At 55.8% G+C, this 15,080-nt stretch overlaps 1 protein-coding gene and 4 pseudogenes across 1 annotated transcript; all 5 read left to right on the top strand.

Moving 5' to 3' along the window:
* Positions 1 to 549: 549 nt before the first annotated feature.
* Positions 550 to 1,606, top strand: LOC129782834 (feather beta keratin-like; annotated as a pseudogene).
* Positions 1,607 to 3,554: 1,948 nt separating this feature from the next.
* On the top strand, positions 3,555 to 4,310 carry LOC129782905 (feather beta keratin-like; annotated as a pseudogene).
* Positions 4,311 to 6,571: 2,261 nt separating this feature from the next.
* LOC129782835 (feather beta keratin-like) lies at positions 6,572 to 7,628 on the top strand (annotated as a pseudogene).
* Positions 7,629 to 10,802: 3,174 nt separating this feature from the next.
* LOC101923402 (feather beta keratin) lies at positions 10,803 to 11,859 on the top strand. The gene is given in 3 exon segments (XM_055791804.1): positions 10,803 to 10,868; positions 10,870 to 10,908; positions 11,232 to 11,859. Coding segments are annotated over 3 exon segments (426 nt in total). The 3' UTR covers positions 11,553 to 11,859.
* A 2,077-nt stretch (positions 11,860 to 13,936) lies between these two features.
* Positions 13,937 to 14,993, top strand: LOC101923228 (feather beta keratin-like; annotated as a pseudogene).
* The last annotated feature ends 87 nt before the right edge of the window (positions 14,994 to 15,080 follow it).

Below are 15,080 nucleotides of genomic sequence, written 5' to 3'. Positions count from 1 at the left end.
GGTGCCTGTGGTGGGGACTGGGGACCTCTAGATGCTGCTGACAGAGCTGAGAGAGAAAAGAGCTAGGCTTATTTCTGCCGAGAGCAACGCTCAGTATCAAGGAAGGGCTAAAGCCCAAGGGCAGAGCTGGCGTGCTTGGGAAGCTGGTGCCTCAGGCAGCCTGAGCTGGTCGATAGGGAAAGCTGACTGGCCTCCCATGGGAAGCTTGTTGGAAGCCTGGCCTTCAATGAAAGGTTTACAAGGCGATGAGGCTGCATTTGGTGGGCCAAAATCTGAAAACCAACGCCAGGAGGGCAAGATGTTGGCATCGTCCGGCGAATTACGCCGTTTCCTTCTCTTTGCCTTAATCTTTTTTCTTTGGTTCTGTGTCAGCGGCCCAGAAATATTTTGGCCTCTAATACCGTCACTTGAAAGGAGCCTGTGTGGCTGAACGGCCATGTCATGAACAAGGAAATGAAAAGGCAGCGTTGCAGGGAACATAAGCAGTGTTCTCATTTCTTTAATTGAGAAGTTTTGCATGCAAGATGGGCTTGTTGGTAAACACATTACATGCACAAAGGGTGCCTCTGGGCCTGGGGCGGTCTGGAGCAGTATAAAAGCCAGTCCAGCTGCAGGTATCCTCATCCACTTCTCCTGCCTTCTCCTCCTTGGTGAACAAGGTGAGCTGCAAACACCTTTGCCTCACTCTCCTCTTTCTCTTCTTCTCCTCTTTGTCCCTTTGTCTCGGTGTAGCTTTTGTTGAGAGCCTTGCTCCTTCATCGTGCTCCCAGTGTCTCTGTCCACCTTACTGTCTGCTGCACTTCTCTCGGAGAAGATCCTGGGCTTTGTTTTCCAGGCTCCCTGTGGGCTCTGGGCTCTTGAATCTCTCTTCTCCCAAACGCAGGCTGTCCCTGCTCCCCAGCCTGTGGCGTTGCTCTTGCCGAGCAGGCTGTCAGGCTGCCCCTCTCATGCTGCGTGTGCTTTCCGTGCCCTCCCTCCCAGGTGCACCTCCGTCCCTCAGCCATGTCCTGCTACGATCTGTGCCGCCCCTGTGGCCCAACCCCGCTTGCCAACAGCTGCAACGAGCCCTGCGTCAGGCAGTGCCAGGACTCCCGCGTGGTGATCCAGCCCTCTCCCGTGGTGGTGACCCTGCCCGGACCCATCCTCAGCTCCTTCCCCCAGAACACCGCCGTGGGATCCAGCACCTCCGCTGCTGTGGGCAGCATCCTGAGTGAGGAGGGAGTGCCCATCAACTCCGGGGGCTTTAGCCTCTCTGGCCTTGGTGGCCGCTACACGAGCAGAAGATGCCTGCCCTGCTAAAGCCGGGCCGGACGTCCAGCGAGTGCATTGACCGGGAAGCCCAAAGCCAGGTGCCGGACTGAGGACGGAGCTGCTGGCCAGAGTTTCCAGATGGGCTGAGCACCCGCGTGCCCTCCTGCAAAGGAGGGAAGGAAGCCAGGTGCCATCCTGGGCTGTCTGGAAACACGGCCAGCTGGTGTTGTCATCTCCTTCTCCTCCCGCTTTCTTCTCCATTTCATGATGCCCTGATGCCTCGTGCTGTCCTGTGCCATGGGTTCATCCTGAAGCAAGCTGAGAGGGGTCCTGCTCATCACCCTCTCCCCATGTGTATCCATGACATGCGTCCCATTGCTGTGAGGGCATGCCTGGCTGTCACTGCCCTTGTAGCAGCCTGGACCGTGTCCCTTCCAACACACACTGCTTTGTTTCTCTCTTTAGACTCATTAAAGCTGATGCTGCATTGTAACTTGATGTCTCCTCATGTTCCTTCCTTCTTGGGATGCCCAGAAATGCTGTCCAGGGGGAGATGGGATGCCCTGGAGGGGAAAGGGTGTGTGCGTAAGGGCCAGCAGTGGACCAGCATCATGCTTGGAGGAGTTGAGAACCCTCAATAACCACAGTCATTGGAAGAGACATCAGGTGGTGGAAATGTGTGTGGTATTGTGTGATTATGCAAAGGGCATCCAGGAGCTTCCCCAAGGGCCATGAGAGCAACAAGCGTGGTTGGATACTGGCTTCCAGATGGTGAGGCAAGCCATTGACCTGCTGGAGGACATTTCTGTACAGGCTGACACCCACCGGGCCAAGGCTCTGACTGCACGTTACTGCCTGCAATGTGCTCTTGCCCTTTTCTCCTGCCAGCACATCTTCCCAAGGCTGGAACTGCAGGGAGCCCCCAGGGAGTTGAAGGGGCATGTGCAGCCAGGGCAGCTGTGTAAAGGGAGATGTGAGCCCTCTGCTAGATTTTGGCACAAGAGGCACAGGCTGAGCATGGGTGTGTAACATGGGCAAGTGAGGGGCATGGAATGAAAGGGATCGTCCTGCCTCATCTGAAAGTGATGGGTAGTGTTGGTGACGTGTCCTGGAATCTCTGCCGTTGGCTGGAAGGGAGCAGGAAAAGCCTCTCTGCCCCCACCAGAGCAGTTTTGTGGTCAGAATCACTAAGTATTGCAGAGTCCTTCAGTGTATGTCACAGTGTCCTGAAGGGACGTGAGTCTGGAGCAGACGCACAGCAAATTCTCCAGAAAGCCCACGCTTGCTGCTGCGCAGGCTGTGCCTGGAGGCGTCCCAAGCAGTGATCCTTGTGCCCCCCTCATCAGGCCCCAGGCTGGGAAGGCTGAGGGAGTGGGACCCCGCCAGCTGGCTTCTCGGTCCCTCCTTCCCATGCCCATGTCCTCCAATGCCAATACATTGGTCCTGCTGCTCTGGTCCTGCTTCAGGTAGATCCTCAAGGAGGCACCTCTTGAGCTGTGCTTCTCCAGGAGTCCCTGCAGAGGGTCATGGACCCTGCTTGCCCCTGAGCCTGTTGGGTGTCCTGTGGAAATCCTGCCACGAATCTGGTTGTGCGTGCTGTGCCAGCAGCCTTGATGGCCAAAGCAAAGTTGTGGGCAAGGCACGGGCTGGAGGAAGGACGCGTATGGATTGGTCAACACGTGCCTTGGTCACAGGCGTGCATCACACCTAGCCAGAGGTGTCCAGCAAAGAGCGCTGGGAGGGGAAGAGCCTTCATTCTGAGCCACGGGCTGTCTGCTGGCTGAGGCATGTGGGGATGGAGGATTGATGGAAGATGGCAAAAGAGGCAGGCAAAGCTCTGCCGAGATCAAAGCCCAATCTCAGAGAGAGAGAGAGTCTGAAAGGCAAGAGCAGAGGTGCCCAGCCTAGAAAGAGCATGCGTGACACGGTGTGAGTGAGTACAGCATGAGAGAGCGCAACTGATGGTGCCGACCCTTGCATGTGGATGTCCAGGCTGAAGCCTGTGGGCTCTGGGGGGGCCTGCCTCATTCATCAGGAAACACCTTAAAGTGATGCCCTGCAGGGCATGGGGCTGGCGAGGTGGGACACTCCCCATCACTGGCTGCATCATCTGCCTGTGCTGACGTGTCATTTCCTCTGGAAAAGCTTTGGCCTCTAATACCGTCACTTGAAAGGAGCCTGTGTGGCTGAACGGCCATGTCATGAACAAGGAAATGAAAAGGCAGCGTTGCAGGGAACATAAGCAGTGTTCTCATTTCTTTAATTGAGAAGTTTTGCATGCAAGATGGGCTTGTTGGTAAACACATTACGTGCACAAAGGGTGCCTCTGGGCCTGGGGCGGTCTGGAGCAGTATAAAAGCCAGTCCAGCTGCAGGTATCCTCATCCACTTCTCCTGCCTTCTCCTCCTTGGTGAACAAGGTGAGCTGCAAACACCTTTGCCTCACTCTCCTCTTTCTCTTCTTCTCCTCTTTGTCCCTTTGTCTCGGTGTAGCTTTTGTTGAGAGCCTTGCTCCTTCATCGTGCTCCCAGTGTCTCTGTCCACCTTACTGTCTGCTGCACTTCTCTCGGAGAAGATCCTGGGCTTTGTTTTCCAGGCTCCCTGTGGGCTCTGGGCTCTTGAATCTCTCTTCTCCCAAACGCAGGCTGTCCCTGCTCCCCAGCCTGTGGCGTTGCTCTTGCCGAGCAGGCTGTCAGGCTGCCCCTCTCATGCTGCGTGTGCTTTCCGTGCCCTCCCTCCCAGGTGCACCTCCGTCCCTCAGCCATGTCCTGCTACGATCTGTGCCGCCCCTGTGGCCCAACCCCGCTTGCCAACAGCTGCAACGAGCCCTGCGTCAGGCAGTGCCAGGACTCCCGTGTGGTGATCCAGCCCTCTCCCGTGGTGGTGACCCTGCCCGGACCCATCCTCAGCTCCTTCCCCCAGAACACCGCCGTGGGATCCAGCACCTCCGCTGCTGTGGGCAGCATCCTGAGTGAGGAGGGAGTGCCCATCAACTCCGGGGGCTTTAGCCTCTCTGGCCTTGGTGGCCGCTACATGAGCAGAAGATGCCTGCCCTGCTAAAGCCGGGCCGGACGTCCAGCGAGTGCATTGACCGGGAAGCCCAAAGCCAGGTGCCGGACTGAGGACGGAGCTGCTGGCCAGAGTTTCCAGATGGGCTGAGCACCCGCGTGCCCTCCTGCAAAGGAGGGAAGGAAGCCAGGTGCCATCCTGGGCTGTCTGGAAACACGGCCAGCTGGTGTTGTCATCTCCTTCTCCTCCCGCTTTCTTCTCCATTTCATGATGCCCTGATGCCTCGTGCTGTCCTGTGCCATGGGTTCATCCTGAAGCAAGCTGAGAGGGGTCCTGCTCATCACCCTCTCCCCATGTGTATCCATGACATGCGTCCCATTGCTGTGAGGGCATGCCTGGCTGTCACTGCCCTTGTAGCAGCCTGGACCGTGTCCCTTCCAACACACACTGCTTTGTTTCTCTCTTTAGACTCATTAAAGCTGATGCTGCATTGTAACTTGATGTCTCCTCATGTTCCTTCCTTCTTGGGATGCCCAGAAATGCTGTCCAGGGGGAGATGGGATGCCCTGGAGGGGAAAGGGTGTGTGCGTAAGGGCCAGCAGTGGACCAGCATCATGCTTGGAGGAGTTGAGAACCCTCAATAACCACAGTCATTGGAAGAGACATCAGGTGGTGGAAATGTGTGTGGTATTGTGTGATTATGCAAAGGGCATCCAGGAGCTTCCCCAAGGGCCATGAGAGCAACAAGCGTGGTTGGATACTGGCTTCCAGATGGTGAGGCAAGCCATTGACCTGCTGGAGGACATTTCTGTACAGGCTGACACCCACCGGGCCAAGGCTCTGACTGCACGTTACTGCCTGCAATGTGCTCTTGCCCTTTTCTCCTGCCAGCACATCTTCCCAAGGCTGGAACTGCAGGGAGCCCCCAGGGAGTTGAAGGGGCATGTGCAGCCAGGGCAGCTGTGTAAAGGGAGATGTGAGCCCTCTGCTAGATTTTGGCACAAGAGGCACAGGCTGAGCATGGGTGTGTAACATGGGCAAGTGAGGGGCATGGAATGAAAGGGATCGTCCTGCCTCATCTGAAAGTGATGGGTAGTGTTGGTGACGTGTCCTGGAATCTCTGCCGTTGGCTGGAAGGGAGCAGGAAAAGCCTCTCTGCCCCCACCAGAGCAGTTTTGTGGTCAGAATCACTAAGTATTGCAGAGTCCTTCAGTGTATGTCACAGTGTCCTGAAGGGACGTGAGTCTGGAGCAGACGCACAGCAAATTCTCCAGAAAGCCCACGCTTGCTGCTGCGCAGGCTGTGCCTGGAGGCGTCCCAAGCAGTGATCCTTGTGCCCCCCTCATCAGGCCCCAGGCTGGGAAGGCTGAGGGAGTGGGACCCCGCCAGCTGGCTTCTCGGTCCCTCCTTCCCATGCCCATGTCCTCCAATGCCAATACATTGGTCCTGCTGCTCTGGTCCTGCTTCAGGTAGATCCTCAAGGAGGCACCTCTTGAGCTGTGCTTCTCCAGGAGTCCCTGCAGAGGGTCATGGACCCTGCTTGCCCCTGAGCCTGTTGGGTGTCCTGTGGAAATCCTGCCACGAATCTGGTTGTGCGTGCTGTGCCAGCAGCCTTGATGGCCAAAGCAAAGTTGTGGGCAAGGCACGGGCTGGAGGAAGGACGCGTATGGATTGGTCAACACGTGCCTTGGTCACAGGCGTGCATCACACCTAGCCAGAGGTGTCCAGCAAAGAGCGCTGGGAGGGGAAGAGCCTTCATTCTGAGCCACGGGCTGTCTGCTGGCTGAGGCATGTGGGGATGGAGGATTGATGGAAGATGGCAAAAGAGGCAGGCAAAGCTCTGCCGAGATCAAAGCCCAATCTCAGAGAGAGAGAGAGTCTGAAAGGCAAGAGCAGAGGTGCCCAGCCTAGAAAGAGCATGCGTGACACGGTGTGAGTGAGTACAGCATGAGAGAGCGCAACTGATGGTGCCGACCCTTGCATGTGGATGTCCAGGCTGAAGCCTGTGGGCTCTGGGGGGGCCTGCCTCATTCATCAGGAAACACCTTAAAGTGATGCCCTGCAGGGCATGGGGCTGGCGAGGTGGGACACTCCCCATCACTGGCTGCATCATCTGCCTGTGCTGACGTGTCATTTCCTCTGGAAAAGCTTTGGCCTCTAATACCGTCACTTGAAAGGAGCCTGTGTGGCTGAACGGCCATGTCATGAACAAGGAAATGAAAAGGCAGCGTTGCAGGGAACATAAGCAGTGTTCTCATTTCTTTAATTGAGAAGTTTTGCATGCAAGATGGGCTTGTTGGTAAACACATTACATGCACAAAGGGTGCCTCTGGGCCTGGGGCGGTCTGGAGCAGTATAAAAGCCAGTCCAGCTGCAGGTATCCTCATCCACTTCTCCTGCCTTCTCCTCCTTGGTGAACAAGGTGAGCTGCAAACACCTTTGCCTCACTCTCCTCTTTCTCTTCTTCTCCTCTTTGTCCCTTTGTCTCGGTGTAGCTTTTGTTGAGAGCCTTGCTCCTTCATCGTGCTCCCAGTGTCTCTGTCCACCTTACTCTCTGCTGCACTTCTCTCGGAGAAGATCCTGGGCTTTGTTTTCCAGGCTCCCTGTGGGCTCTGGGCTCTTGAATCTCTCTTCTCCCAAACGCAGGCTGTCCCTGCTCCCCAGCCTGTGGCGTTGCTCTTGCCGAGCAGGCTGTCAGGCTGCCCCTCTCATGCTGCGTGTGCTTTCCGTGCCCTCCCTCCCAGGTGCACCTCCGTCCCTCAGCCATGTCCTGCTACGATCTGTGCCGCCCCTGTGGCCCAACCCCGCTTGCCAACAGCTGCAACGAGCCCTGCGTCAGGCAGTGCCAGGACTCCCGTGTGGTGATCCAGCCCTCTCCCGTGGTGGTGACCCTGCCCGGACCCATCCTCAGCTCCTTCCCCCAGAACACCGCCGTGGGATCCAGCACCTCCGCTGCTGTGGGCAGCATCCTGAGTGAGGAGGGAGTGCCCATCAACTCCGGGGGCTTTAGCCTCTCTGGCCTTGGTGGCCGCTACACGAGCAGAAGATGCCTGCCCTGCTAAAGCCGGGCCGGACGTCCAGCGAGTGCATTGACCGGGAAGCCCAAAGCCAGGTGCCGGACTGAGGACGGAGCTGCTGGCCAGAGTTTCCAGATGGGCTGAGCACCCGCGTGCCCTCCTGCAAAGGAGGGAAGGAAGCCAGGTGCCATCCTGGGCTGTCTGGAAACACGGCCAGCTGGTGTTGTCATCTCCTTCTCCTCCCGCTTTCTTCTCCATTTCATGATGCCCTGATGCCTCGTGCTGTCCTGTGCCATGGGTTCATCCTGAAGCAAGCTGAGAGGGGTCCTGCTCATCACCCTCTCCCCATGTGTATCCATGACATGCGTCCCATTGCTGTGAGGGCATGCCTGGCTGTCACTGCCCTTGTAGCAGCCTGGACCGTGTCCCTTCCAACACACACTGCTTTGTTTCTCTCTTTAGACTCATTAAAGCTGATGCTGCATTGTAACTTGATGTCTCCTCATGTTCCTTCCCTCCTGGGATGCCCAGCCAAACTGTTCAGAGGGAGATGGGATGGTATACAGGGCAAAGTTGAGGTTGAAAGAATGTGGTGCTTTTGCATAATTCTTAGGTATTGGGGGTTGGTGTTTAACTGAAATGGTCACTTGTATGGGACTGTTTTTATGGGTGACATGTCCTTCCTGAAGCCAATCACATCCCTTGGTCCTGAACACCATACCTTTGTGTCAATCTGCAAACCCCTGTGATGTTTTATGTGGCTCCAGGATTGTGTCAGATGTCCATGAAATTGCAAACTTTCACTTCTACCCACAGGCCACCTCTTTGTGCCCACCAGGCCCTTTTCTCAAGTACTCAGCAACACTGGCACAGCGCCACAGTCCCTGCTTGGGAGGCCACGTGGCCTTCATGACAGTGAAGTGTGGGCATTTAGCAAGTCCCTCTCGTTCCCTTGCACAGCAGGGGAAGGAAAGAAGGCACCCTCCACGATGCAGCCATTGTCTCTTCCTGCCCTTCTGCCCTGAATTGCAAGACCTCAGATGTCAGGGAGGAAAGTGACTTTGCTGGTGCATGGAGGCGGCGTGTAGTTGGTGGGGCCTACTCCACCGGGATGTGGTGGTTGCTCCTGCCACAGGAGATGTGGGAGAGGACAACTGCCTCTGCCTTGCTCCAGCGTGCTCTAGTCCTCCACAACTGGTGTTTTTATCCCGTGCCCCTGTCCTGTTTCAGGTGGAGAGAGGGGCACCTCCTGTTCTGTCCCATACGCTGCGTGAACCCCTACAGTGCCTTTTGCCATGGCTCAAGGCCTGTCTTCCCTGCAGGACAGCTGCCACCGCAAGGCCCCTGTGCCCTGCTCCGCAGGAAGGCCCTCAGGAAATGCCCTCTCCAGCAACGCTCCTGAGCCAGGCTGAGCTGCCAGCAGGAGCAAGGTGGGGTGAGAAGATGGTACCAGGGAGGGAAGGCGGCATCTGCAGGACGTGACCAGAGCGGGCTGTGGCCGGGCACTGGAGCCTTTGGGCAGGGCCTTGCCATAGGTGCTGACAGTGGGAGTAGCAAGGCCTGGCAGGAGACACTACCTGTGAATTTTCTGGGTCAGGGACGTGATGGAAATGACCCTTAGAAGAAGAGACCTATCTTGCATTTATGGAAAATAAATGTATGTATTTTTATTTATAAAAATAAAATTAAAAATATTTATATTTATTTATGAAATCCTTTCTTGCAGGAACAAGTCCTTCTCCCCACTGCTGTGACAGGTGGAGCTGGTGTCCTTTGTGCCAGGTGCACAGGAGATACCCTCCTCTTGCCCATCAGTGACCTGAGTGCAGTACCAACAAGGCCGATGGCTCTGCTCAGCCTCACCTGCGGTCTCTCTCTCCTCCCTCTTCCCTTTGACCCAGACCTTTATTCAAGCTCTGTCCTGGCCTTTAGCCCTTTCCTCAGCTGGCTGGCAGGACTGTAAGCCTCCTGCTCCTTTGCAGGCTGGCTTATGACTGACCACGAACCCCCTTGATCCTGAGTGCAAGGAACCCACTGATGTGCCAGCCTCTCCTTGGGCGTGTCTGGACACTATGGCCCTGGTCAGGATTCAGTGAGCTCTGTTGGACCAGGTCACTGTGACTGGGTCTGCTCCTGATGTGGGGACTGACTGTCCTGCTTGATGCCAGCCCTGCTTCATCCATGAACTTGATGGTTGAGCTGGTCTCTGGGCTGCACCTGTCTCCTGTCTGTGGATGTTCCTTGCTCACTTACTGTGCAACGGGGCCATTGCTAGTGAGGCTGCTGCCCTCCTGGCCTTGTTGTCATCTCACCTCCTGGCTCTCAGCCGGCAGGGAGCAATTGGCTCTCACTGACCCCTGGCAGCGTTTCTACTTTGATGGGCTTTCACTGTCATCATTTTAACCAACGTGACTTCTAAGCTCTCTTCATCACCTTAAATGAGGCATTTGGCCCGCGCCCGTGTGATTAGAGAGCTGCCTGTCCCTGGTGGAGTCCCAGCCTAATTGGGGAAGGACTCCTTGCAGTGAGGACATGGCTGGGGTGTCAGAGGAATGCGGCTTGTGCCCCAAGCTGGGCTTTCATTCCTGTTGGGGACATTCAGCTGGCTTTCTGCCCTGGGAACACTTGTGCCGAGCATGGAATCCTTCCCTTGGAATGCATCCCTGGGGAGATCCTGACACCTGCTGCTCTCCAGGCTGTCCTTGCTGGCACTGCCAGCCCTCGCTTGTTTCTGTGGAGAGTGATGTGTTGCATGGAAATCTTGCTGAGAGTTTGGAACTGCATGTGCTGTCCTGCCAGTATGCGGAGCCACAGCAGAAGCTGAGTCATGGACCGTGAGGAGGAGGAGGAGGAGGAGGACGAGGAAAGGGCTTGTATTTAGTCCCCAGCAGGTGCCTTGTTCTGGGGGTGCATGCCAGTCTACCAGGAATGGCAAACAATACCTGGTTGTGTCAGAGCAACATCCTTCTTTCCGAAAGGTGCCTGTGGTGGGGACTGGGGACCTCTAGATGCTGCTGACAGAGCTGAGAGAGAAAAGAGCTAGGCTTATTTCTGCCGAGAGCAACGCTCAGTATCAAGGAAGGGCTAAAGCCCAAGGGCAGAGCTGGCGTGCTTGGGAAGCTGGTGCCTCAGGCAGCCTGAGCTGGTCGATAGGGAAAGCTGACTGGCCTCCCATGGGAAGCTTGTTGGAAGCCTGGCCTTCAATGAAAGGTTTACAAGGCGATGAGGCTGCATTTGGTGGGCCAAAATCTGAAAACCAACGCCAGGAGGGCAAGATGTTGGCATCGTCCGGCGAATTACGCCGTTTCCTTCTCTTTGCCTTAATCTTTTTTCTTTGGTTCTGTGTCAGCGGCCCAGAAATATTTTGGCCTCTAATACCGTCACTTGAAAGGAGCCTGTGTGGCTGAACGGCCATGTCATGAACAAGGAAATGAAAAGGCAGCGTTGCAGGGAACATAAGCAGTGTTCTCATTTCTTTAATTGAGAAGTTTTGCATGCAAGATGGGCTTGTTGGTAAACACATTACATGCACAAAGGGTGCCTCTGGGCCTGGGGCGGTCTGGAGCAGTATAAAAGCCAGTCCAGCTGCAGGTATCCTCATCCACTTCTCCTGCCTTCTCCTCCTTGGTGAACAAGGTGAGCTGCAAACACCTTTGCCTCACTCTCCTCTTTCTCTTCTTCTCCTCTTTGTCCCTTTGTCTCGGTGTAGCTTTTGTTGAGAGCCTTGCTCCTTCATCGTGCTCCCAGTGTCTCTGTCCACCTTACTCTCTGCTGCACTTCTCTCGGAGAAGATCCTGGGCTTTGTTTTCCAGGCTCCCTGTGGGCTCTGGGCTCTTGAATCTCTCTTCTCCCAAACGCAGGCTGTCCCTGCTCCCCAGCCTGTGGCGTTGCTCTTGCCGAGCAGGCTGTCAGGCTGCCCCTCTCATGCTGCGTGTGCTTTCCGTGCCCTCCCTCCCAGGTGCACCTCCGTCCCTCAGCCATGTCCTGCTACGATCTGTGCCGCCCCTGTGGCCCAACCCCGCTTGCCAACAGCTGCAACGAGCCCTGCGTCAGGCAGTGCCAGGACTCCCGCGTGGTGATCCAGCCCTCTCCCGTGGTGGTGACCCTGCCCGGACCCATCCTCAGCTCCTTCCCCCAGAACACCGCCGTGGGATCCAGCACCTCCGCTGCTGTGGGCAGCATCCTGAGTGAGGAGGGAGTGCCCATCAACTCCGGGGGCTTTAGCCTCTCTGGCCTTGGTGGCCGCTACACGAGCAGAAGATGCCTGCCCTGCTAAAGCCGGGCCGGACGTCCAGCGAGTGCATTGACCGGGAAGCCCAAAGCCAGGTGCCGGACTGAGGACGGAGCTGCTGGCCAGAGTTTCCAGATGGGCTGAGCACCCGCGTGCCCTCCTGCAAAGGAGGGAAGGAAGCCAGGTGCCATCCTGGGCTGTCTGGAAACACGGCCAGCTGGTGTTGTCATCTCCTTCTCCTCCCGCTTTCTTCTCCATTTCATGATGCCCTGATGCCTCGTGCTGTCCTGTGCCATGGGTTCATCCTGAAGCAAGCTGAGAGGGGTCCTGCTCATCACCCTCTCCCCATGTGTATCCATGACATGCGTCCCATTGCTGTGAGGGCATGCCTGGCTGTCACTGCCCTTGTAGCAGCCTGGACCGTGTCCCTTCCAACACACACTGCTTTGTTTCTCTCTTTAGACTCATTAAAGCTGATGCTGCATTGTAACTTGATGTCTCCTCATGTTCCTTCCCTCCTGGGATGCCCAGCCAAACTGTTCAGAGGGAGATGGGATGGTATACAGGGCAAAGTTGAGGCTGAAAGTATGTGTTGCTCTTGCATCATTCCTTTGGAATTGGGGGTATGTGTCCAATGAAAATTTAAGTTGTATGTGACTTTTTATACGTGGTTTGTCCTTCCTGAGGCCACCCACCTTCCTGGGTTCTGAACACCATACCTTTGTGGCTCTTGGCATATCTCTTGCCATGTTTTCAATGGCTCCAAGAGGTGCTTGATGTGTGCCAGATGCCAATGGAATTGCAAACTTTCACTTGGCCCACAGGTCACCTCTTTGTGCCCACCAGGCCCTTTTCTCAAGTACTCAGCAACACTGGCACAGCGCCACAGTCCCTGCTTGGGAGGCCACGTGGCCTTCATGACAGTGAAGTGTGGGCATTTAGCAAGTCCCTCTCGTTCCCTTGCACAGCAGGGGAAGGAAAGAAGGCACCCTCCACGATGCAGCCATTGTCTCTTCCTGCCCTTCTGCCCTGAATTGCAAGACCTCAGATGTCAGGGAGGAAAGTGACTTTGCTGGTGCATGGAGGCGGCGTGTAGTTGGTGGGGCCTACTCCACCGGGATGTGGTGGTTGCTCCTGCCACAGGAGATGTGGGAGAGGACAACTGCCTCTGCCTTGCTCCAGCGTGCTCTAGTCCTCCACAACTGGTGTTTTTATCCCGTGCCCCTGTCCTGTTTCAGGTGGAGAGAGGGGCACCTCCTGTTCTGTCCCATACGCTGCGTGAACCCCTACAGTGCCTTTTGCCATGGCTCAAGGCCTGTCTTCCCTGCAGGACAGCTGCCACCGCAAGGCCCCTGTGCCCTGCTCCGCAGGAAGGCCCTCAGGAAATGCCCTCTCCAGCAACGCTCCTGAGCCAGGCTGAGCTGCCAGCAGGAGCAAGGTGGGGTGAGAAGATGGTACCAGGGAGGGAAGGCGGCATCTGCAGGACGTGACCAGAGAGAACACGCTGTGGCCCGTCACTGGAGCCCATAGGTTCTGACTGTGGGTGTTGCACAGGCCACTGGGAAACTGGATGTGTGCATATGCTGAGACGTTTGGGCAGAGGAAACGGAGATCCTTATGTCTGCTGGACTTCAGCATACCCTTGTTGATGTTCCCCCACCATGAGTACTTGTGATGAGTTTTATTGTCTCATGGAAAGCTATCCAGGGTTTTTGCAGTGCCTATTATGGAGATAATGTGTCAGGTCAAAGAAGAGGTGTTTGGTACCTTTGCAGATGAAAAATGAACAATTGGGAAGCCCCAACACTGACTTTTGGAGTTTGGGTGGGGAGTACACTTCATGTGTGTTGGAGACCAGTCTATCCACCTCTCAATCATTCTTCTTCTGTACACTGGAGGCTGCTGGAGGTTGTCGAAGTAAGTTAAAAAATAAAAAGAGCATACGGATTTATCTTGATAAAAATGTTTTGAAAATACAACCTAAAAGTGTTTTAGTCAACTTACATGCTGACTGAGTAATTTAAACCTAACATTGATAGAGTAAAATATTGCATACTGTGATGGATATAGCGACCACTGTCACAGCAAATATTTTAATCTGGCCTTAAATTTTAGGAAGGCCAGAAAACATGCCTCATATATTATGAGAAACCTTCAAGTGAGGCCCTGGAGGGCAAGGGTCTGGCATCACCTGGTGAGGTGGGACACTCCTCATCATTGGTTGCATCATCTGCCTCTGCTGATTTCTAATTTTCCATGGAAATATTTTGGCCTCTAATACCGTCACTTGAAAGGAGCCTGTGTGGCTGAACGGCCATGTCATGAACAAGGAAATGAAAAGGCAGCGTTGCAGGGAACATAAGCAGTGACCCCATTTCTTTAATTGAGAAGTTTTGCATGCAAGATGGGCTTGTTGGTAAACACATTACATGCACAAAGGGTGCCTCTGGGCCTGGGGCGGTCTGGAGCAGTATAAAAGCCAGTCCAGCTGCAGGTATCCTCATCCACTTCTCCTGCCTTCTCCTCCTTGGTGAACAAGGTGAGCTGCAAACACCTTTGCCTCACTCTCCTCTTTCTCTTCTTCTCCTCTTTGTCCCTTTGTCTCGGTGTAGCTTTTGTTGAGAGCCTTGCTCCTTCATCGTGCTCCCAGTGTCTCTGTCCACCTTACTGTCTGCTGCACTTCTCTCGGAGAAGATCCTGGGCTTTGTTTTCCAGGCTCCCTGTGGGCTCTGGGCTCTTGAATCTCTCTTCTCCCAAACGCAGGCTGTCCCTGCTCCCCAGCCTGTGGCGTTGCTCTTGCCGAGCAGGCTGTCAGGCTGCCCCTCTCATGCTGCGTGTGCTTTCCGTGCCCTCCCTCCCAGGTGCACCTCCGTCCCTCAGCCATGTCCTGCTACGATCTGTGCCGCCCCTGTGGCCCAACCCCGCTTGCCAACAGCTGCAACGAGCCCTGCGTCAGGCAGTGCCAGGACTCCCGTGTGGTGATCCAGCCCTCTCCCGTGGTGGTGACCCTGCCCGGACCCATCCTCAGCTCCTTCCCCCAGAACACCGCCGTGGGATCCAGCACCTCCGCTGCTGTGGGCAGCATCCTGAGTGAGGAGGGAGTGCCCATCAACTCCGGGGGCTTTAGCCTCTCTGGCCTTGGTGGCCGCTACACGAGCAGAAGATGCCTGCCCTGCTAAAGCCGGGCCGGACGTCCAGCGAGTGCATTGACCGGGAAGCCCAAAGCCAGGTGCCGGACTGAGGACGGAGCTGCTGGCCAGAGTTTCCAGATGGGCTGAGCACCCGCGTGCCCTCCTGCAAAGGAGGGAAGGAAGCCAGGTGCCATCCTGGGCTGTCTGGAAACACGGCCAGCTGGTGTTGTCATCTCCTTCTCCTCCCGCTTTCTTCTCCATTTCATGATGCCCTGATGCCTCGTGCTGTCCTGTGCCATGGGTTCATCCTGAAGCAAGCTGAGAGGGGTCCTGCTCATCACCCTCTCCCCATGTGTATCCATGACATGCGTCCCATTGCTGTGAGGGCATGCCTGGCTGTCACTGCCCTTGTAGCAGCCTGGACCGTGTCCCTTCCAACACA

This window comes from Falco peregrinus, chromosome 19 (assembly GCF_023634155.1).
Source record: "Falco peregrinus isolate bFalPer1 chromosome 19, bFalPer1.pri, whole genome shotgun sequence".
NCBI classification, from domain to species: Eukaryota; Metazoa; Chordata; class Aves; order Falconiformes; family Falconidae; genus Falco; species Falco peregrinus.
Note: the sequence above shows the minus strand (reverse complement) of the source record. Positions and strands in the feature narration are given on the sequence as shown.